This window comes from Sinohyriopsis cumingii, chromosome 15, assembly GCF_028554795.1.
Source record: "Sinohyriopsis cumingii isolate HCF-2022 chromosome 15, ASM2855479v2, whole genome shotgun sequence".
Taxonomy (NCBI): Eukaryota; Metazoa; Mollusca; class Bivalvia; order Unionida; family Unionidae; genus Sinohyriopsis; species Sinohyriopsis cumingii.
This window is the reverse complement of record NC_142975.1, coordinates 19,777,557-19,803,004: the sequence shown is the minus strand read 5'-3', so window position 1 is coordinate 19,803,004 and position 25,448 is coordinate 19,777,557. Positions and strand designations below refer to the sequence as shown.

Genomic DNA, 25,448 nt, shown 5'->3' with positions numbered 1-25,448 from the left:
AATTCCCTTTATTTTGGTGTATGATTGATAGGTGTAATATGGGTTATAGAGTATACAGCTTGGCCTTATTCCAGATGTGCACCTTTCAAAAACGTGCTAGCTCCACTTGGTCATTTTCACTTCCTGAACTTCAGAGGTAAATTGTATAAAAAAGAGCTGATAACTTTTTTTTACATTTTATATTTTTGGTAATTCAATCATTGCACTTTCAGAAGCTGGTACTTATTGTCTAGTCTGGCAAAATTCATTTTCCCTATTTTAATAGCAGCTAAGGATAGTGTACTTTAGACAAATTCAGGCTGATTTTTGGAGTACAAGGGGTTTATTTTAGTTAGCAGTGTGCTTAGAACATTTACAATTTCGAAAAGTACAACATCCAAAGAAATATCAGCCATATTACATTAAAGTAGCTTAAAGGTATGCCAACATTCTCTCCATTGTGCATGTTTTAAATGCAAACAACTTCACCTTACATATGCCACTTTCTGAAAAGAACATAATAACTGGTGAGCAGCCCCCTAAAAATCTAGCTATCTTATTTGATGGTCAATTTTAATATCAGGAATCCAAACTCGGTTAATGGTACATAGCTTATCTTACTCGGATGCAAATAACCCTCATCTTTATTATGAGAATTTGTCCTCCCATATGGTGACTTTCTGCAAAATTCCAGAAGGTCACATTATGTTCTGGTGCATGCCCAGTATTCACCTTCTTTTTTCCAGCTGATACCACATAAATGGTTGAAAAATGTACATTCTATGAAAAATAACCTGCTTCATATCTGTTGAGTGTGTTTACCCTCAGTCCAAATGTTTTCGTTGTTGGAATTAAGTTCTCGTGAGATTTCTTGAAATTTTTGGTCATAGTCTTAACTTTGCCATTATGTTTCACCCCACCTCCTTGACATTGGGATGTTTTCTGTTGTGTCTTTTTCCAATCAAGTTCATCTGTCTTCTTGTGTTTGTTGGGGTCTTTCGGTAGGTATTAGTCTTTATATCTGTATTTCTCTGGTTTATGGCTTCCCTTGCTTAATTTTGTTGAGATATGAATCTCCAAAAATTACATTATATTCAGAACATTTTTGCATAATTATACTTGCGGAAGGAGGTTACCCGCTGGCTTACATATTTTCTGTTGTGTGTTTAGTTGTTCAAACATCTTTTATTTTTTATTGTAAATTCAAATTTAGTCTTCTTTTTGTAGTCCAATCATTTACCTTTGCTGCTTTATTCTCTTTCTTCATTTCCACTACTCATGTAATTAAGTACTGATGACATCTTTTTAAATAAAATGTCAATTGTTGTTGTTTTGATTCATATTAAACAGAGACTTGTTGGGTAGTAATTATTCTGATTCATATTAAATAGAGACTCATTGGGTAGTTGTTGTTCTGATTCATATTAAATATAGACATTCACTGGGTAGTTGTTTGTTTTGATTCATATTAAGTAGAGACTCACTGGGTAATTGTTTGTTTTGATTCATATTAAATAGAGACTCACTAGGTAGTTATTTTTGTTTAGATTAATATTAAGTATAGACTCACTGGGTATTTGTTTTGATTCATATTAAATAGAGATTCACTGGGTAGTTGTTGTTCTGATTCATATTAAATAGACTCACTGGGTAGTGGTTGTTTTGATTCATATTAAATAGGGACTTAAGCTAATTGTTTTGATTCATATTAAATTGAGACTCAGTGGGTAATTGTTTTTTTATTCATATTAAGGAGAGACTAACTGGGTAGTTTTGATTCATATTGAACAGAGACTCACTGGGTAGTTTTTTGTATTGATTCATATTAAGTAGAGACTGATTGGGTGGTTGTTTGTTTTGATTTATATGAAATAGAGACTCACAATCTAATTTTTTATTCATGTTATATATAGCCTGACTGGTCATATTTTCATGGAACTTTGCTGAAGAACCTTTTAAAACTTGAAGTTGGTCTTGAATAAAACCTGGTCAAGATCAGACCTCAGCACATAATAATGATGGATTTTGTCGAGACTTTGTTGCATTTCAACAGACGCATTAAAAGTCAGTACTAAAACATTGGTTTCAAGGTTAAAGGTCATGATTCAGTTTTTGTATTAGTAGTGGCTTATATTTAAGATAATACAGTCAATTGTGAAAGGATTTTTATGAAACCAGGTTTATTGATTTATCTGAAGACTCTTTTAAGTGATTGCGATTTCAGTGGTTATAACATGGGGTTTTAAACAATCATTTATGAACAAATCCATTCAAATATACAATCAATGTGGATTTTATTGAAATTTAGCACGTGGGATATTTTGAAATGGATTCAGTAATCCATGAAATCAGGTTCAAGGTTAAAAATCATGATTAAGATTTTTGTTCTGCACTTGTTGGAAAATGCTGACATGAATTCAGACATTTATAAGAAAAAAAATTGCAATTAATTTTGGTGTGCTAAATTTCCTCAATAATTATGTCATGGTTTCAAAACTCAGCAGTTAAAAAGAATACAGCAGTTTACTTGTGAAGTCCTACAAATTCTTTTTCATCTCTACTTCATCAGTCACATCAAGTCACCGTTGTCTTCCATTTTTATGCAGGGTAACGTGTCGATATGGAAACCTGCCAACGCAGCAATTTTGTCCAATTACACAGTGTACAAAATCCTACGAGAGGCTGGACTGCCACCTGGTGTTATTAATTTCATTCCAGCTGATGGTCCGGTTTTTGGAGATGTAATAACTAATTCTCCAGATCTTGCAGGCATTAATTTCACAGGAAGTGTTAAGTAAGTGTATTTGAAATGTAATTACAATAATTATAATAACATTCAACCAATCTTTTGAAGGTTGTTGAAAGATGACTTGTTCTCAGATATAGACCAGAAAAACCTTACGGGTGACATGTTGTCTGATATAGACCAGAAGAACTTTACTGATGACATGTTGTCTGATATAGACCAGAGGAACCTTTGTAATGACATGTTGTCTGATATAGACCAGAGGAACCTTTCTGATAACATGTTGTCTGATATAGACCAGAGGAACCTTTCTGATGACATGTTGTCTGATATAGACCAGAGGAACCTTTCTGATGACATGTTGTCTGATATAGACCAGAAAAACCTTTCTGATAACATGTTGTCAGATATAGACCAGAAAAATGTTTGTGATAATCTGTTGTCAGAAATAGACCAGAAGAATCTTTGTGATGACTTGTTGTCAGATATAGAGCAAATAACTTTTGTGATGACATGTCAGATATTAACCAGAAGAACCTCTTTGATGACGTGTTTTAAGATACAGACCAGAAAACGTTTGTGATGACATGTTGCCATATATAGATCAGAAGAACCTTACTGATGACATGTTGTCAAATATAGACCAGAAGAACCTTATTGATGACATGTTGTCTGATATAGACAAGAAGAACCTTACTGATGACATGTTGTCTGATATTGATCAGAAGAACCTTTCTGATGACATGTTTTTTGATATAGACCAGAAGAACCTTTGTGTTGATTTGTTGTCTATTGTCACATTTTTTTGCTGTTCCTCCTAAACTACATGTATGATTGACATGAAACTCTACATGCACATCTATTCCAAGGACTAGTCTGTGCTAAATAAAAAAGTTTCCCTCAGTCATACAATATGGCTGCCACACAATCTTATTAAAGCTACTAGACTACCAGATTGAATGTTGACTTTAGGTTTTCACTAAAATATGGTTGTTAGTCCTTAATGAAAATGGTGCCAATCTGACAACCATCATGATCACTACAGTGGGCATCTTGAAAAATCTTGTTATAGCTTCTTCTCTGGCCACCTTACAAAAATCTTCTTATCACTACATTTCCTAAACTGACTGCAAAGGTTTTGACTTGGTTTTTTTTCTTCCTGTATGTGTTTTATCACATAATATTAAGCACAATGAAGTATAAATGGAGTGAAATATCTGAAAAATACCTTGAATGATGCCAATTCATTAACTTGTGAAATCTTTACTTTCCGAAAATTAATAATAATAGATTTAGCCAAATTTGTTTGAAGTTTTATCTATGACATTGTGTAAGACAAATAAGTTAAGTGACTTTGATGGTTTCAGCATTTAGCTGTTAAAGATGGAGAAATGAAATAGGCTTAGCTTGCATTCTTGTCAACCAGTAGAATATCACCATGGACTTTTATGGGAAAAGTACATTATTCGCTATCATGGGGAAATGTACAGTATTAGCTATCATGGGGAAAGGTACAGTATTAGTTATCAAGGGGAAAGGTACAGTATTAGCTATCAAGGGGAAGGTACATACAGTATTAGCTATCAAGGGGAAAGGTACAGTATTAGCTATCATGGGGAAAGGTACAGTATTAGCTATCAAGGGGAAAGGTACAGTATTAGCTATCATGGAGAAATGTACAGTATTAGCTATCATGGGGAAAGGTACAGTATTAGCTATCAAGGGGAAGGTACAGTATTAGCTATCAAGGGGAAAGGTACAGTATTAGCTATCATGGGGAAAGGTACAGTATTAGCTATCAAGGGGAAAGGTACAGTATTAGCTATCATGGGGAAAGGTACAGTATTAGCTATCATGGGGAAAGGTACATTATTAGCTATCATGAGGAAAGGCACAGTATTAGCTATCAAGGGAAAGGTACAGTAATAGCTTTCAAGGGGAAATGTACAGTATTAGCTATCATGGGGAAATGTACAGTATTAGCTATCATGGGGAAGGGTACAGTATTAGCTATCAAGGGGATGGTACAGTATTAGTTATCAAGGGGAAAGGTACAGTATTAGCTATCATGGGGAAAGGTACAGTATTAGCTATCATGGGGAAATGTACAGCTAAAACCAACAAGTTTTGTAAAGTTCAAAAAATAATTTATTTCTGTTGAATATAAAGTGAAACTTTAAAGGGAACTTAACAGTATTGTGAATTAAATCCCAAATAGTCCTAAAAGTTCTATCACAAGTCTAAAAGTTTAGATTATTCTAAATGAATTCCAAAGGGTGTTCCAAATGAATTCCATTCTTGAATGTGCTGATATACCAGTATTCTAAAACAGTGTTTATGTGCTAATAATCTTGATGTATCACAATAATATAATAAAAAATGTCTCAAACTGAATTCACAAATATTGATTTAATCATGAAGTCAAAGAGTACTTTTTAATTCCAATGAATAATTTACATAAATAAATCCTCTCAAATTTTAAATGAATGCAAGTAAAATTGACTCCTCTAAAGTTTGATGTTAAGATATAGAACTTCTGTTTACTTTTCCCTTATATAAAAACCTAAGACACAATATCAGGACCAGGATGAGGATCATCTTAATAGAAATTTCCATTCAGCTGTAAACAAAATTAATTTCTAGAATCTTCTAGGGTCAGAATCAAGGCTTTATCTAGAACTCCAAACTTTACATGTTTACCCACAAATAATAATAATCTTTATATTTAAGCTACAATCATAGACAAATATTAGCTATGTAATATGTTGTTTATAAGAAAAAGACATTAGTCAGGTAGGACAAAAGTCAATCATACAGTACAATTAGGAACAATAATACTTTACTTTTCCCGTGACAGTTCATGCTCTACTTATGTGTGTGTGTGTTAAGATGCAATATAATGGGAAAAAGTACAGTAATAGCTGTCATGGGAAACATAGTGTATGAGCTATCATGGGAAATTTAAGTAAAGTATTAGCTGTCATGAGAAAAGTATAGTATTAGGTATGGGAAAATTATAGGATGAGCTATCATGGGAAATTTAAGTAAAGTATTAGCTGTCATGAGAAAAGTATAGCATTAGGTATGGGAAAATTATAGGATGAGCTATCATTGGAAAAGTACAGTATTAGCCATCATGGTAAAGTACAATATTAGCTATCATGGAAAAAGTACAGTGTACAGCCTTTGTGAGAAATATATTGTACGAGGTAGTCAGCAATGAGTTTTTTTTATATACATGTAGTATATGTGAAGCATCATGGGAAAACAAATTGTGGCAGATTGAATGATGCCATTTTTATTTACTCCAATATGACTGGCATTTGCGATTGACATTTAAAAGTTACCAACAAGTCTCCCTTTTTTTCTTGTTTTTACAAAACATTTACAGTGTTATATGCATATAATGACATTTATCATATTTTCCCCCAATACCATAAAGATAAATCCTGAAAAATGAAACATATATCACACGATATAAAGAGATTTCACATTGGTTACCAAAAACATTTTGAAATGCTTCAAGGTTACAATCAGCAGATTAATTTGGGTGTTCACCAGTGAAAACAAGTTATGTTGAAATTTGAAAAGATTGCAATGGCTAGTGAACAATCACTCAGACTTATGGAAAGAAATGACATATTGTGCATTGAAACTAAAGGTCAACCAATCTAAATGTTTATTTATTTGTTGTAATGTCAGGACTTGATTTGACTCCCTATTTTAAAACACAAAATCTCCCCTGTGGCTTGTTGTAGAATAGGTGATTGACAAGAGTCAGTGTGGTTCTTAAAGGAATTTCTTTTAAACTAATTTATGAAAGAAATATTAATCTGGAAGCATCAAAATGCTTAAGTCAAGATCAGCCTTTGTACTGATAAGTTCATTAAGGTTTCTTTGTCAAATTTGAGGCAGAGCAATTTCCCAGTATCTCATTCACCAAAACATAGCTGTATACACATGCTACTGTTGTTAATTTTGCCATTTAAATGATCACCGATTGATTGGCTTTGTAAATTATTAGAATTACTAATTATTACATTTATTCAATCAGAGAGATATTGGCATGGTTACACTTTTATGAATAATGCTAATTATACTGTATAACAATGAGAAATTTATTAGTTTTGTTACATACATATCATTACTAATTATGCCACGTAATAATTAAGAAATTTTTTGGCCTGATTACTTATTTATGGTTGTTAATTATGCCATGTAATTGATCAGAAATAGATTGACTTGGACTGAAACCAAAGTGATTGCTTGGCATCCTTTTTGAAGTTTCCTTTATGTACAATTTGTATTTGTTTCTAAAGTGATCTTGTCAAAGAGAGGAGATTGATAAAGTATATTAATTTGTGACTTGGAGTAAACCACAAAAATGGCTCCATAAAGTATATTAATTTGTGACTTGGAGTAAACCACAAAAATGGCTCCATAAAGTATATTAATTTGTGTCTTGGTAAACCACAGAAATGGTTCCATAAAGTATATTAATTTGTGTCTTGGAGTAAACCACAAAAATGGCTCCATAAAGTATATTAATTTGTGACTTGGAGTAAACCACAAAAATGGCTCGATAAAGTATTTTAATTTGTGTCTTGGAGTAAACCACAAAAATGGCTCCATAAAGTATATTAATTTGTGACTTGGAGGAAACCACAAAAATGGCTCGATAAAGTATTTTAATTTGTGTCTTGGAGTAAACCACAAAAATGGCTCCATAAAGTATATTAATTTGTGACTTGGAGTAAACCACAAATATGGTTCCATAAAGTATATTAATTTGTGACTTGGAGGAAACCACAAAAATGGTTCCATAAAGTATATTAATTTGTGACTTGGAGTAAACCACAAAAATGGCTCCATAAAGTATATTAATTTGTGACATGGTAAACCACAGAAATGGTTACATATAGTATATTAATTTGTGTCTTGGAGTAAACCACAAAAATGGCTCCATCAAGTATATTAATTTGTGACTTGGAGTAAACCACAAAAATGGTTCCATAAAGTATATTAATTTGTGACTTGGAGTAAACCACAAAAATGGTTCCATAAAGTATATTAGTTTGTGTCTTGGAGTAAACCACAAAAATGGCTCCATAAAGTATATTGATTTGTGACATGGTAAACCACAGAAATGGTTCCATAAAGTATATTAATTTTTGTCTTGGAGCAAACCACAAAAATGGCTCCATAAAGTATATTAATTTGTGTCTTGGAGTAAACCACAAAAATGGCTCCATAAAGTATTTTAATTTGTGTCTTGGAGTAAACCACAAAAAAGGCTCCATAAAGTATATTAATTTGTGTCTTGGAGTAAACCACAAAAATGGCTCCATAAAGTATTTTAATTTGTGTCTTGGAGTAAACCACAAAAAAGGCTCCATAAAGTATATTAATTTGTGTCTTGGAGTAAACCACAAAAATGGCTCCATAAAGTATATTGTGTCTTGGAGTAAACCACAAAAATGGCTCCATAAAGTATATTAATTTGTGACTTGGAGTAAACCACAAAAATGGTTCCATAAAGTATATTAATTTTTGTCTTGGAGTAAACCACAAAAATGGCTTCCATAAAGTATATTAATTTGTGTCTTGGAGTAAACCACAAAAATGGCTCGATAAAGTATTTTAATTTGTGTCTTGGAGTAAACCACAAAAATGGCTCCATAAAGTATATTAATTTGTGACTTGGAGGAAACCACAAAAATGGCTCGATAAAGTATTTTAATTTGTGTCTTGGAGTAAACCACAAAAATGGCTCCATAAAGTATATTAATTTGTGACTTGGAGTAAACCACAAATATGGTTCCATAAAGTATATTAATTTGTGACTTGGAGGAAACCACAAAAATGGTTCCATAAAGTATATTAATTTGTGACTTGGAGTAAACCACAAAAATGGCTCCATAAAGTATATTAATTTGTGACATGGTAAACCACAGAAATGGTTACATATAGTATATTAATTTGTGTCTTGGAGTAAACCACAAAAATGGCTCCATCAAGTATATTAATTTGTGACTTGGAGTAAACCACAAAAATGGTTCCATAAAGTATATTAATTTGTGACTTGGAGTAAACCACAAAAATGGCTCCATAAAGTATATTAATTTGTGTCTTGGAGTAAACCACAAAAATGGCTCCATAAAGTATATTAATTTGTGTCTTGGAGTAAACCACAAAAATGGCTCCATAAAGTATTTTAATTTGTGTCTTGGAGTAAACCACAAAAATGGCTCCATAAAGTATATTAATTTGTGACCTGGAGTAAACCACAATAATGGTTCCATAAAGTATATTAATTTGTGACTTGGTAAACCACAGAAATGGTTCCATGAAGTATATTAATTTGTGTCTTGGAGTAAACCACAAAAATGGCTCCATAAAGTATATTAATTTTTGTCTTGGAGTAAACCACAAAAAAGGCTCCATAAAGTATATTAATTTGTGACTTGGAGTAAACCACAAAAATGGTTCCATAAAAAAGTATATTAATTTGTGACTTGGAGTAAACCACAAAAATGGTTCCATAAAGTATATTGATTTGTGACATGGTAAACCACAGAAATGGTTCCATAAAGTATATTAATTTTTGTCTTGGAGCAAACCACAAAAATGGCTCCATAAAGTATATTAATTTGTGTCTTGGAGTAAACCACAAAAATGGCTCCATAAAGTATTTTAATTTGTGTCTTGGAGTAAACCACAAAAAAGGCTCCATAAAGTATATTAATTTGTGTCTTGGAGTAAACCACAAAAATGGCTCCATAAAGTATTTTAATTTGTGTCTTGGAGTAAACCACAAAAAAGGCTCCATAAAGTATATTAATTTGTGTCTTGGAGTAAACCACAAAAATGGCTCCATAAAGTATATTGTGTCTTGGAGTAAACCACAAAAATGGCTCCATAAAGTATATTAATTTGTGACTTGGAGTAAACCACAAAAATGGTTCCATAAAGTATATTAATTTTTGTCTTGGAGTAAACCACAAAAATGGCTTCCATAAAGTATATTAATTTGTGTCTTGGAGTAAACCACAAAAATGGCTCCATAAAGTATTTTAATTTGTGTCTTGGAGTAAACCACAAAAAAGGCTCCATAAAGTATATTAATTTGTGTCTTGGAGTAAACCACAAAAATGGCTCCATAAAGTATTTTAATTTGTGTCTTGGAGTAAACCACAAAAAAGGCTCCATAAAGTATATTAATTTGTGTCTTGGAGTAAACCACAAAAATGGCTCCATAAAGTATATTAATTTGTGTCTTGGAGTAAACCACAAAAATGGCTCCATAAAGTATATTGTGTCTTGGAGTAAACCACAAAAATGGCTCCATAAAGTATATTAATTTGTGACCTGGAGTAAACCACAATAATGGTTCCATAAAGTATATTAATTTGTGACTTGGTAAACCACAGAAATGGTTCCATGAAGTATATTAATTTGTGTCTTGGAGTAAACCACAAAAATGGCTCCATAAAGTATATTAGTTTGTGTCTTGGAGTAAACCACCAAAATGGCTCCATAAAGTATATTAATTTGTGACATGGTAAACCACAGAAATGGTTCCATAAAGTATATTAATTTTTGTCTTGGAGCAAACCACAAAAATGGCTCCATAAAGTATATTAATTTGTGTCTTGGAGTAAACCACAGAAATGGTTCCATAAAGTATATTAATTTTTGTCTTGGAGCAAACCACAAAAATGGCTCCATAAAGTATATTAATTTGTGTCTTGGAGTAAACCACAAAAATGGCTCCATAAAGTATTTTAATTTGTGTCTTGGAGTAAACCACAAAAAAGGCTCCATAAAGTATATTAATTTGTGTCTTGGAGTAAACCACAAAAATGGCTCCATAAAGTATATTGTGTCTTGGAGTAAACCACAAAAATGGCTCCATAAAGTATATTAATTTGTGACTTGGAGTAAACCACAAAAATGGTTCCATAAAGTATATTAATTTTTGTCTTGGAGTAAACCACAAAAATGGCTTCCATAAAGTATATTAATTTGTGTCTTGGAGTAAACCACAAAAATGGCTCCATAAAGTATTTTAATTTGTGTCTTGGAGTAAACCACAAAAAAGGCTCCATAAAGTATATTAATTTGTGTCTTGGAGTAAACCACAAAAATGGCTCCATAAAGTATATTGTGTCTTGGAGTAAACCACAAAAATGGCTCCATAAAGTATATTAATTTGTGACTTGGAGTAAACCACAAAAATGGTTCCATAAAGCATATTAATTTGTGTCTTGGAGTAAACCACAAAAATGGCTCCATAAAGTATATTAATTTTTGTCTTGGAGTAAACCACAAAAATGGCTCCATAAAGTATATTAATTTTTGTCTTGGAGTAAACCACAAAAATGGCTCCATAAAGTATATTAATTTGTGACTTGGAGTAAACCACAAAAATAAGTATATTAATTTGTGTCTTGGAGTAAACCACAAAAATGGTTCCATAAAGTATATTAATTTGTGACTTGGTAAACCACAGAAATGGTTCCATGAAGTATATTAATTTTTGTCTTGGAGTAAACCACAAAAATGGCTCCATAAAGTATATTAATTTTTGTCTTGGAGTAAACCACAAAAATGGCTCCATAAAGTATTTTAATTTGTGTCTTGGAGTAAACCACAAAAAGGCTCCATAAAGTATATTAATTTGTGTCTTGGAGTAAACCACAAAAATGGCTCCATAAAGTATATTAATTTGTGTCTTGGAGTAAACCACAAAAATGGCTCCATAAAGTATATTAATGGCTCCATAAAGTATATTAATTTTTGTCTCGGGAGTTAACCACAAAAATGGCTCCATAAAGTATATTAATTTGTGTCTTGGAGTAAACCACAAAAATGGCTCCATAAAGTATATTAATTTTTGTCTTGGAGTAAACCACAAAAATGGCTCCATAAAGTATATTAATTTTTGTCTTGGAGTAAACCACAAAAATGGCTCCATAAAGTATATTAATTTGTGTCGTGGAGTAAACCACAAAAATGGCCCCATTTTGACTTACAAAATATATTGCCCATAATACACCGAATTTCTAATAAGGTCTGTTACTCTCAAGTATGCAAACATTTGAGTCTAAATACATGCATGCTAACATTTGGATCCATATACATGCATACTAAGATTCAATTCTTGTTACATACATGCTAGCAGTCAGGTCTAGATACAAGCATTCTGACATTCAGGTCTAGATACATGCATAATAACATTCAGGTCTAGATACATGCATAATAACATTCAGGTCTAGATACATGCATGCTAACATTCAGGTCTAGATACATGATTGCTAACATTCAGGTCCAGATACAAGCATTCTGACATTCAGGTCTAGATACATGCATACTAACATTCAGGTCTAAATACATGCATGCTAACATTCAGGTCTAGATACATGCAGGGGCCCCGAGTGGCCGAGTGGTCTAAAGTGTTGTCCGTTATGGATCACTGCCATCTCACCTCTGTCTGTGTGGGTTCGAGTCTCAGATTCGACCAATGTGGGTATGTGAGAAAGCTTGCCAGTAGCTTCTCGTGGGTCGGTGGTTCTTTCTGGGGTTTTCCTGGGTTCTTCCTCCACCATTAATACTGGCCACCATGTATAGCCTATCGTGTGCTGAAAAATGGCGGTAAACCCTACAAAAATAACAACAACTAGATACATGCATGCTAACATTCAGGTCTAGATACATGATTGCTAACATTCAGGTCCAGATACAAGCATTCTGACATTCAGGTCTAGATACATGCATACTAACATTCAGGTCTAAATACAAGCATGCTGACATTCAGATCTAGATACATGCATGCTAGCATTCAGGTCTAGATACATGCATGCTAACATTCAGGTCTAGATACATACATGCTAACATTCAGGTCTAGATACATGAATGCTGACATTCAGGTCTAGATACATGCATGCTGACATTCAGGTCTAGATACATGCATGCTGACATTCAGGTCTAGATGCATGCATGCTGACATTCAGGTCTAGATACATGCATGTTAACATTCAGGTCTAGATACATGCATGCTAACATTCATGTCTAGATACATACATGCTAACATTCAGGTCTAGATACATGCATGCTGACATTCAGGTCTAGATACATGCATGTTAACATTCAGGTCTAGATACATGCATGTTAAGATTCAGGTCTAGATACATGCATGTTAACATTCAGGTCTAGATACAAGCATGCTGACATTCCAGTGTAGATACATGCATGCTAACATTCAGGTCTAGATACAAGCATGCTGACATTCAGGCCTAGATACATGCATGCTAACATTCAGGTCTAGATACAAGCATTCTAACATTCAGGTCTACATACATGCATGCTAACATTCAGGTCTAGATACATGCATGCTAACATTCAGGTCTAGATACAAGCATGTTGTTGTTGTTGTTGTAGGGTTTAACACCATTTTCAGCACACGATAGGCTATACATGGCAGCCAGTATCAATGGTGGAGGAAGAACCCGGGAAATACCCGGAAAGAACCACCAACCCTCGAGAAGATACTGGCAAGCTTTCTCACATACCCACACTGGCCGAATCCAAGACTCGAACCCATGCAGACAGAGGTGAGATGGCAGTGATCCGTAACGGAAAGTGCTTTAGACCATGCGGCCACTCGGGGCCCCCAAACAAGCATGCTGACATTCAGGTCTAGATACAAGCATTCTAACATTCAGGTCTAGATACATGATTGCTGACATTCAGGTCTAGATACATGCATGTTAACATTCAGGTCTAGATACATGTAAGCATTCAGGTCTAGATACAAGCATTCTAACATTCAGGTCTAGATACAAGCATACTAAAATTCAGGTATAGATACATGCATGGAAACAATGAGGTCTAGATACACGTATGTTAGCATTCAGGTCTAGATACAAGCATGCTGACATTCAGGTCTAGATACATGATTGCTGACATTCAAGTCTAGATACAAGCATGCTGACATTCAGGTCTAGATACGTGTTTGTTAGTATTCAGGTCTAGATACAAGCATGCTGACATTCAGGTCTAGATACAAGCATGCTGACATTCAAGTCTAGATACATGATTGCTGACATTCAAGTATAGATACAAGCATGCTGACATTCAGGTATAGATACAAGCATGCTGACATTCAAGTCTAGATACAAGCATGCTGGCATTCGGGTCTAGATACAAGCATGCTGACATTCAGGTCTAGATACAAGCATGCTGACATTCAGGTCTAGATACAAGCATGCTGACATTCAGGTCTAGATACATGATTGCTGACATTCAAGTCTAGATACAAGCATGCTGGCATTCGGGTCTAGATACAAGCATGCTGACATTCAGGTCTAGATACAAGCATGCTGACATTCAGGTCTAGGTATATGTATGTTAGTATTCAGGTATAGATACAAGCATGCTGACATTCAGGTCTAGATACAAGCATGCTGACATTCAGGTCTAGATACAAGCATGCTGACATTCAAGTCTAGATACAAGTATGCTGGCATTCGGGTCTAGATACAAGCATGCTGACATTCAGGTCTAGATACAAGCATGCTGACATTCAGGTCTAGATACATGATTGCTGACATTCAAGTCTAGATACAAGCATGCTGACATTCAGGTCTAGATACAAGCATACTGACATTCAAGTCTAGATACAAGCATGCTGACATTCAAGTCTAGATACAAGCATGCTGACATTCAGGTCTAGATACAAGCATGCTGACATTCAGGTCTAGATACATGATTGCTGACATTCAAGTCTAGATACAAGCATGCTGACATTCAGGTCTAGATACAAGCATGCTGACATTCAGGTCTAGATACATGATTGCTGGCATTCAAGTCTAGATACAAGCATGCTGACATTCAAGTCTAGATACAAGCATGCTGACATTCAGGTCTAGATACATGCATGTTAACATTCAGGTCTATGTACAAGCATGCTGACATTCAGGTCTAGATACAAGCATGCTGACATTCAGGTCTAGATACATGTATGTTAGTATTCAGGTCTAGATACAAGCATGCTGACATTCAGGTTTAGATACAAGTATGCTGACATTCAAGTCTAGATACATGATTGCTGACATTCAAGTCTAGATACAAGCATGCTGAAATTCAGGTCTACATACAAGCATGCTGACATTCAGGTCTAGATATAAGCATGCTGACATTCAGGTCTAGATACAAGCATGCTGACATTCAGGTCTAGATACAAGCATGCTGACATTCAAGTCTAGATACAAGCATGCTGACATTCAAGTCTAGATACAAGCATGCAGATATTTAAGTCTAGATAATGATTGCTGACATTCAAGTCTGGATACGAGCATGCTGACATTCAGGTCTAGATACAAGCATGCTAACGTTCAGGTCTAGATACATGCATACTAACATTCAGGTCTAAATACATGCATGCTAACATTCAGGTCTAAATACATGCATGCTAACATTCAGGTCTAGATACATGCATGCTAACATTCAAGTCTAGATACAAGCATGCTGACATTCATGTCTAGATACATGCATGCTGACATTCAGGTCTAGATACAAGCATGCTGACATTCAGGTCTAGATACATGCATGCTAACATTCAGGTCTAGATACAAGCATGCTGACATTCAGGTCTAGATACATGCATGTTAACATTCAGGTCTATGTATAAGCATGCTGACATTCAGGTCTGGATGCAAGCGTGGTGACATTCAGGTCTATATACAAGCATGCTGACATTCAGGTCTAGATACAAGCATGCTGACATTCAGGTCTAGATACAAGCATGCTGACATTCAAGTCTAGATACAAGCATGCTGGCATTCAGGTCTAGATACAAGCATGCTGACATTCAGGTCTAGATACAAGCATGCTGACATTCAGGTCTAGATACATGATTGCTGACATTCAAGTCTAGATACAAGCATGCTGACATTCAGGTCTAGATACATGTATGTTAGTATTCAGGTCTAGATACAAGCATGCTGACATTCAGGTCTAGATACAAGCATGCTGACATTCAGGTCTAGATACATGCATGCTAACATTCAGGTCTAGATACAAGCATGCTGACATTCAGGTCTAGATACATGTATGTTAGTATTCAGGTCTAGATACAAGCATGCTGACATTCCGGTCTAGATACAAGCATGCTGACATTCAGGTCTAGATACATGCATGCTAACATTCAGGTCTAGATACAAGCATGCTGACATTCAGGTCTAGATACATGCATGTTAACATTCAGGTCTATGTACAAGCATGCTGACATTCAGGTCTAGATGCAAGCATGGTGACATTCAGGTCTATATACAAGCATGCTGACATTCAGGTCTAGATACAAGCATGCTGACATTCAAGTCTAGATATGTGCATGGGAACAATGATGTCTACATCCATGTTCAGGCTATCCATATTTAAGAGCATCAAATCAGTTTAAAAAGAATAGAATTTCAAATAAAGTTTGTGCCTCCATTATATGTATCAAAATATATGTGAATCTCAGTGTTTATTAAATAGGTCAGTGCACTTGCTTAAATAACTTACATATAAAAAGAAATGGATGTCATTGGAATCAGTCAAGTCATTTCAAGTCCCTTGTTTACTGAATACACTATTTGTGTCTCCTAATTTTTTCTAAAATAGGTTTTTGTAAATGCCATGCTCCCATTTTTATAACACTGTTTGTTGAAGTGATAAAACAACTTGAGTTATTATTGAGGGAGTCTTTAATATAACACTGGTTGTGGGAGTGATAAAGGTGGCCTGTGTTTAAGTGTGGGATTCTATAATTTAATGCTGTTTGTGGGAGTGATAAAGGTGACCTGTGTTTAAGAGTGGGAGTATTAATATAATGCTGTTTATGGTAGTGATAAAGGTGACCTGTGTTAAAGTGTGGGAGGTATCAGAATATGATGCTGTTTGTGGGAGTGATAAAGGTGGCCTGTGTTTAAATGTGGGAGTCTTTAATATAATGCTGTTTGTGGGAGTGATAAAGGTGGCCTGTGTCTAAGTGTGGGAGTCTTTAATATAATGCTGTTTATGGAAGTGATAAAGGTGACCTGTGTTTAAGTGTGGGAGGTATCAGAATATAATGCTGTTTGTGGGAGTGATAAAGGTGGCCTGTGTTTAAGTGTGGGAGTCTTCAATATAATGCTGTTTGTGGGAGTGATAAAGGTGGCCTGTGTTTAAGTGTGGCAGTCTTTAATTTACTGCTGTTTGTGGGAGTGATATAGATGGCATGTGTTTAAATGTGGGAGTCTTTAATATAATGCTGTTTCTGGGAGTGATAAAGGTGACCTGTGTTTAAGTGTGGGAGGTATCTGAATATAATGCTGTTTGTGGGAGTGATAAAGGTGGCCTGTGTTTAAGTGTGGGAGTCTTTAATTTAAGGCTGTTTGTGGGAGTGATAAAATTGGCCTTTGTTTAAGTGTGGGAGTCTTTAATATAACTGTTTGTGGGAGTGATAAAGGTGGCCTGTGTTTAAGTGTGGGAGTCTTTAATATAACGCTGTTTGTGGGAGTGATAAAGGTGACCTGTGTTTAAGTGTTGGAGCCTTTAATATAACACTGGTTGTGGGAGTGATAAAGGTGGCCTGTGTTTAAGTGTTGGAGTCTTTAATATAATGCTGTTTGTGGGAGTGATAAAAGTAGCCTGTGTTTAAGTGTGGGAGTCTTTAATTTAATGCTGTTTGTGGGAGTGATAAAGGCTGCATGTGTTTAATTGTGGGAGTCTTTAATATAATAACGTTTGTGGAAACTTGTTGTTGTTGTTGTTATGGGGTTTAATGCCATTTTTCAGCATATGATAGGCTATAAATGGCAGCCACTACAACTGGTAGAGAAAGAACCTGGGAAAACCACACACATAAATAGGGTATTTAATGAGATGAATTCACGATTTAATTGGTAATAACCAATGTAATGGGATCTACAGTGTAACCCCGCTATAGCACACTCTGTTATAACATGAATTCGAATATAACACGGTTGTGGCATGGCTCCCAAAATTTCATTATACATGTACTTTTTTCAAACACAATTTTTTTTTCTTTCTTAAAAAGTAAGAAAAGTAGCATGTTAAAAGTTTATTATAATTTTTGGGGAATGGATTGTGTATGAATTCTAATATAAGATGATCATGGCATGGCTCCTGCAGTTTCATATACCTGTATTTATCTCATACTTGAAAAAAGTTTTTATCTTTTCAAACGTACGAAGAAAAAAAATGTTTATTGAGGGATCATGATGGGCTTCGCCAGCATCACAATTTGTGGTTTATATTCCTTACTGGCAACAAATTATACCATCTGGCGATTTCTTCCCTGACATTTTTGGCTGTTTAAACCTGTATATACATCCTTGAGTTTGGAGTGAAAAAGATCAGAGGCTTCATGAAAGGAAGCCACAAACTTTATATAAAATGCACTGGAATCTATCTATTGTTACACTAACAAATTCTATGTTGCTATTGGCAAACCATGTTAACAGTGCATTATTGAATACAAAGCAAATGAAGAAGAAAAAAATCACTCTCAATCAGTGTTCTACAGTTATTTGATGTTGTCACCGCAGTAAGAAACATATGTCTGTTTTGGTCCTCCAAAAAAAAAAGTGTCCCTTTGTGATAACTTCAACAACACATGCACCCTTTATCAAACAAAGCTGACTACAATCTTCAATAAAAACAGTACCAAACTTAAATAAAAGCAATGGAATCTGATAGATTGATGCATATTTCCAAAGTGATGCAACTCGTTTATTGTGCCATGAAAGTTTCATTTTTGCAGGGGAAAAAAATATTCTTATGGTCGCTACCAATGGCGGCATAAAACACAAATTAAATTTCCAAACTTTTCAAACCATATATATATGGCCATCAAGTGAAATGACGATGGGGTATCTGACAAAGATGTTTCTTGAACTTTTTAATTTGTTCCAGTTTTAATTTCCCTATCAATAGCCTCATCATCTGTGTAGCAAGATGATACTGTCTCGAGTGGACCAAATTCGAGGCCAATTTAAGTACATGTACATGTAGCAGTAAACAGCTATAGCCATGTACTACTTGCAACATTGTAGTGAATTATTAAGTGACAGTTAGATATAGATGAAAATGAGAACTACCTTTTTTATAAATACGTTTTGGGGGCCCCAAGTGGCCAAGTGGTCTAAAGCGCTTTCCGTTATGAATCACTGCCATCTCACCTCTGTCTGCGCAGGTTCGAGTCTCAGATTCAGCCAGTGTGGGTATGTGAGAAAGCTTGTCAGTAGCTTCTCGTGGGTCGGTGTTTCTTTCTGAGGTTTTCCCGGGTTCTTCCTCCACCATTAATACTGGCCGCCATGTATAGCCTATCGTGTGCTGAAAAATGGCGTTAAACCAAACAACAACAACAACAGCAATAAATACGTTTTATTTCTGTTTTCAAATGGGATGTGAGTCATTCATGAAGTTTATAATGAAGTTTATAATGTGATCTGTACTTGAATTAATGTATTTATTATATACAAGTATGATACTTGATGGATTATGGATTGTACTACACAAATGTACTTTGTCAATATACAAGTGTTTTTCAGACTAGTTTGTCTTCATTTAATCAAAAGTACATATTTTTGCACATTTTTATTACCCACCCCACCCGCCTGCCATATTTAAAGTAAAAGCATCATTTTCTTCAGCTAACTAACTTGGTTGGTTATAATATGGATCAGTCTGTAACCCGGTTGGGTTCTATTGACCCCAACTGCCATGTTATAGTAGGGTAACACTGTATTTTGTTATTATAAAAGGTCTGCAGTATTGTTATGACTCTATGGTCTTAAACTAGGTATCAGAAAATAGCAAAAACCACCAAGTTTAATTTGTAAAATTCAAAAATACTTTTATTTCTCTAGAATTCAAAGTGAAAATTTAAAAGACCTTAACGGCATTATGAATTAAATCCCAAAATAGTCCTAAAAGTACTGTCACAAGTCCAAATGTATAAAGTTCCAAATGAACTCCAGTGGTGTTCCAAATAAATTCCAATATTGAATGTACTAATGTGCAAATGGTATGAAATGTGGCAGTGTTTTAACAATCCTGATGCAACACAGTAATGTAATCAAAAAGGTCCTTGAATGAATTCACAATCATTTCAAAATAATGATTTAGACCAAGAAGTATTAATGGGCACTTTGTAATTGCAGTGAATAATAGTTTGAATAAATAAATCCACCCCAAAAACACTGAACACAGCAGTAAGACTGATTCCACATTGGACGTTAAAGAGGGGAGTGAATAACTTTGAAGCAAACAATATTAATATAAAAACTTCAGACACAATAATATAGCCTGGATGTAGGTCAGTAACCTTTCTAAAACATTCTAGTAAGTTGTCAACAAGATTAGGAATTTCCAATTACAAAAACTAATGTCCTAGATTCTGATTCAAATAAACATTTTTACCCCTAATTATAATGATCTGAATATTTAATCTATAATCACAGAAATATTAGCTATGTATTATGATGTTTACAGAATAAATTTCACTAGTCAGGGAGACCATTAACTTGATTTTTGAGAAAGGCCAGTTACAAAATACAAATATACTTAACAATTATAGAGTGGTTTTATAGAGGAGGTTCACTGTATTGTTTTCCCCTCTGCTAATTAATGATTAATGATACATGTATAGTATTTTCCTCTGTAATTAATGCTTACTGATATATTATTCCCTTCTGTAATTAATGATTACTGATTATTCCCTTCTGTAATTAATGATTACTGATAAATTATTCCCTTCTGTAACTAATGATTACTGGTATAGTATTACCCTCAGTGTTTATTGATTATTAAGTGTTGTTTGTTATAGCAAGCTGTTCTTATAACAATGATTTTATTTGTATATACAGTTGTTCTTTAGTTTATATGTTGTTTTTGATATTGACCAGAAGTCTTACTATAAGGTGCAGCACATCATGGAAGCCTAAAATAATTTAATAGACTCGGCTTGACTTCTGTCTTTATCTTCAGGACATTCCGTAATTTATACAGAGAAGTTGGGGAGAAGGTACACATCTACAAAAGCTATCCCAGGCTTATCGGAGGTAAGATATTCTATGTCTGCCATTATATCTGCACTTGGTTTAAGTCCATTGCAGCCCATCTGTTCAATACTGGAGTAAAACTTCGTGTCATTTTGTACTCAAGAAGACCATCCTTTCATATAGTAAATGCTGATTTGGATACATTCTGCAAGAAAATAATGTACAATGCCCACTTTCTTACCCTGATTATAAGAATAGTACTTTTGTAATTACAAGGCAGCTTCACAAGAGGATGGCCTTTCTATTGCTGTGATGTCATAAGATGTTGTAATCAGCAGGAGCTGTCATTTCTTGAGATGGACTTCCAAAAGAATGAGCCACTATATTAAGAACTTCCAGTTCTCTTTTATACTGCTTGTAGCCATGGTTTCTTGTGGAATATGCCTGATGTGCATTAAGAAGTGACTGGGATGTGTCTCATGATAATGTTCCAGCTGAGAATATTTTAGATTTTTTTTTACAAGAGTGCAGTTTACACAATTATACTAGCTATAGTTTTATCTAGTATGCTTGTATCCACTACAGTAACTATGATATGTCATATTATATATTTCAACATAAATTGTAAATGGTGAACCCAAGGCCCTAATTAAATTTGGTATGAAATTTTGTATTCATATGTAGATAATCTTATTAAAGTTTCAGGCAATTATAGCAGTTGTTTCGGACTTTAACCTTTTGTTTTGCAGAGATAGTATACACATTTTATAAAACAAAAATCTAATATTTATTTACCACATTACCTTTCTGCTTGATAATTTGTATTCACATTTTTTAAGTAATTCTTTGTACTGACGTATTTACTGGATTAAAAGAATTATTAGAATTATTTTTTTTTAATAGTTCAGATGGCAGAGGGATATGTAAAGTTTCTTTAACAATTGTTCATTTCCTTTTTACCCAAGTTGTAACCTTTTCAAACTCCGTTTTGTTTTGATTAAGTTTTGTTTCAGTATCATTTATCAGCCTAATGTTGGATGATATTACAATTTTGTGTCAGTTTTATTTTTCTTCAGAGTGTAACCCAAGCATATCAATGTAAATATGTTAACATTTTTAGTCATTCCATAAGATTGTATATTTCTTAAACTAGAACATCAATATAATTTCTTACCCAATTTGTTAGAATGTGGAGGAAAGAATATGCACTTTGTGCATCCATCTGCAGATGCCAAGAGTGTTGCTGTTGGTTCCATCAAATCTGCATTTGAGTACAGTGGTCAGAAATGCTCGGCTTTGTCACGAATGTATGTCCCAGAGTCGCTGTGGTCAGACATAAAGCAGAAGATGGTAAATATTGTTGGTGAGATGAAGCTTGGATCTGCCCTGGATGGCGATTCTTATATCACTGGAGTCATTGACAAAGCAGTAAGTAATGTTTCTTTCTGTGACAATCACTTATAAGATGAGTTCAACAACAAACAGGATAGACCTTGATCTGCAGGTGCATTATGCTATGGCAGATCAAGATCTTTGTTGTTTGCAGTTTGATAAGTAAGTATATACAGTAAGGCATAGAGTCACTAGTTTCATCTGTCTGTTCTATCTTTTCTGACATACATTCACTGAGACCAACATTTCAGTGTGGGTAAATCTAACAATGGCATTGTACTCTGAACAGGGTTAATGTGACCCATTTTTGGGGTTTACTAAACATTGCTGAACAATTGTATCATAGCTTTAACTCTTCCTTTTTCATGGATTGATGCCAGAGTTGCAATGTAACATGGGATGAACATCTGTCTTGCAAAAAATCTGAAAATGGGAGTACATAATGAAATTTTTGCTTATGAACAACTTAATCACACATCTTGAGCTTATTTTAAGGTACAAACAAGTGACGCTTATTATTTCAGACATGCATGCAAGATAGATGCTTCTGTTTGTGTTTAGTTTTCTGTCCATCTGTTTTTTTTATATCTATTTCTGTGTCATGAAATTAAAATGAGTGCTAATTTAAAACAAATATTTTCTTCCCTTTTTTTTCAGTCCTTTGACAGGATCAAGGCATACATTGTCCATGCTAAGACATCACCCCATCTGAAGGTTATAACAGGTGGAATTTGTGATGATAGGTAGGGAATTCATAGATGTCAAACCTTACTGAAGTACATAACAGTATGACTTTTATTGTTCAGATTTTGCTAAGTAAAATTTATGAAGCACCATTCTGCTATATTAAAACTATAGTTTCCATTGATTACTTCCTCTGTTTGGATTAGAATGAAGGGAAACAGTTCTCTGAGTCCAGAAAGTAATGAAGTCATGGTGACAGCAGAAATTTGGCTGTTAAATCTTGCACAGATCAGATATTTACATAAAATACCAACAGATCAGGTGCTACAATTACAAACGTAGAATGAACAGCATTGATCATCTGGGGTTGCATTGTGAGATGGCAGATCTTGCATTATAATAATAATAATAATAATAATGAGGAATTTGTATAGTGCCTAATCTTTAAAAGCTCTAAGCGTTTTACAACATTAGACAACACCTGTAGGATAAAAAACATATAATGATATGAGTACAGAAACAAATGCCATGAAATTAGAAAACATAAAAAAAACATGCTGAGAATATTTAAGGTAGGAAACATTATTAGGTCTTTAAGTTTGATCTTGCAGTAGAAATAAGTGAGTTTTGAGAGCACTCTTGAATTTGATCACTGTGTCATTGTGTCTAAGTTCAGTGGGCAATTCATTCCATGTTGCTGTTCCCTGGTATGCAAAAGAACGCTGTTTATATGACTTTGTTTTCATAGTGGGAATAATGAGTATATGAGTAATTCTTTAAATCGTTATGGCCTAGTATTGGTTTCTTCAGCAGAGGCTTTACAATGGCAGTTTTGAAAAATGATGGGAATTCCCCGGATGAGAGAGAGGTATGAATAACATCAGTTATAGTGAAGGCAATACTGGATCAAAGCACTCAAGCAGCAGTGATGTTGGAATTGGATCAAGTTCACATGACTTTGGTGCACTCTTCATCAGGATTGTACGTACGAAATCCATAGAGACAGGTTCAAATGCTGCTAATGGTTGCCGCTCAAATTCTGTATCCCAACTGTATGGTGATGACGAGATAATTGAAATTGTGGTGTCAAGCTTATCTCTAATGGTTTGTACTTTGTCACGGAAGAAATTTGCAAACATGTCTGGAAGGTCGACTGGAGAGAAGGTAGTTGGAAGTGGTGTAGATTTGTTCCTTGACATTAGCTTGTTAGTAATCATGAAGAGCTCTTTGCAGCTGGAACATTCCATGATCTTAGTAGTGTAGTGGGCTGATTTTGCTGCATGGACTATATTTGTGACATTCTTCTTAGCGACTTCATAGATTTGCTTATGAATAGTGAGTCTGGTGGAAAGCCAGAGCCTCTCAGCTTTACGGCGGTCTCTTTTAGCATTGCAAAGCTGGTCCCTAACACTGCTATACCATGGAGAACACTTTTGAATTGATACTCTGCACTTGGTAGCTGGGGCATGTTTGTCAAGTAATGAACGCAGACAGTTATCAAGTTGTTCTGTGGTAGGAGGTAAGCAAGTTGTTAGGTTAGCTTGGATGTCGTGCATTAGTTTGGTTCTATTTATCATATGGAGGTTTCTTTTAGTAGCAGATAAAGGTGGAGGGTTAGGGACTAATACGTCAAGATGGCATATAATGCAGAGGTGATCTGATGCAAGGTCATGGGATACCAGGGAGGACTGTAGAATGTTATCATCAGGTCTATGAAGAACCCAGTCTAAAATGTGACCATGGGATGGCAGATCTTCATCTGTGGGTATATTATGGGATGGCAGATCTGCATCTGTGGGTGCATTATGGGATGATGGGTCTTGATCTGTGTGTGCATTATGGGATGGCAGATCTGGATCTGTGAGTGCATTATGGGATGGCAGATCTGGATCTGTGGATACATTATGGGATGACAGATCTTGCATTATGGAATGGCATATCTGGACTGGTGCTGTTTGTGTTGTACATGGATAAATTTGGTAAATGGCAAATTCAAATATTAATAGAATCTATCATGTACATTGGTGTGGTAAATCACACCTAAGTGTTAGAATATGTGGACAGCAGCGAGGATTTTGCCTAGATTATGAGTAAAAATTCTGATTGCATGGGTGAGATTTTCTTATCCCACATGAACACATAAGATGAATAATTTTTCACTCTTTTTTTGCTAGGAAATAGTGTTAAAAAATAGCATGTTATCAGGATGGATATAGCTTTAGAAGTTTGGAATATTTTCTGAAAATTGCATGCATTAAAGTGTTTTCAACAGAATATTATTGTAAAGAAGTACTGTTTACAGGATGGTAAAGTTTGTAATTTTAATTCTAAAAACATAAGAATTACTGGCAATGTAGATGATCTAAAAAGCTTAATGAAGTTATCAGCAATGTCACTGAGTGCACTCATGTGGGACAGGTTTATTCTGCCTGCCTTTCTCATATGAACAAACTGTATCTCACATACAAATGAGAGGAAAAGTTCCCACTGTGACAGAAATTTATTTGTATTTAATGTATAAGTCAGAATTTAAAAAAGCCATTAATTTTAGTTATGTGGTAGGAAGATGGATTGAAATGGGTGTTTGCTTAAACATT

General features: G+C 34.5%; 1 protein-coding gene across 1 annotated transcript in view; it reads left to right on the top strand.

The window, feature by feature from the left end:
- Positions 1-25,448, top strand: part of LOC149781378 (delta-1-pyrroline-5-carboxylate dehydrogenase, mitochondrial-like) — a 91,439-nt gene that overhangs the window by 51,357 nt on the left and 14,634 nt on the right. Inside the window, exons 8-11 of the mRNA XM_089935465.1 lie at positions 2,586-2,773; positions 20,762-20,835; positions 21,962-22,203; positions 22,825-22,910. Coding sequence (XP_089791591.1) covers positions 2,586-2,773; positions 20,762-20,835; positions 21,962-22,203; positions 22,825-22,910 — 590 coding nt within the window. The remainder of the gene's footprint in view (positions 1-2,585; positions 2,774-20,761; positions 20,836-21,961; positions 22,204-22,824; positions 22,911-25,448) is intronic.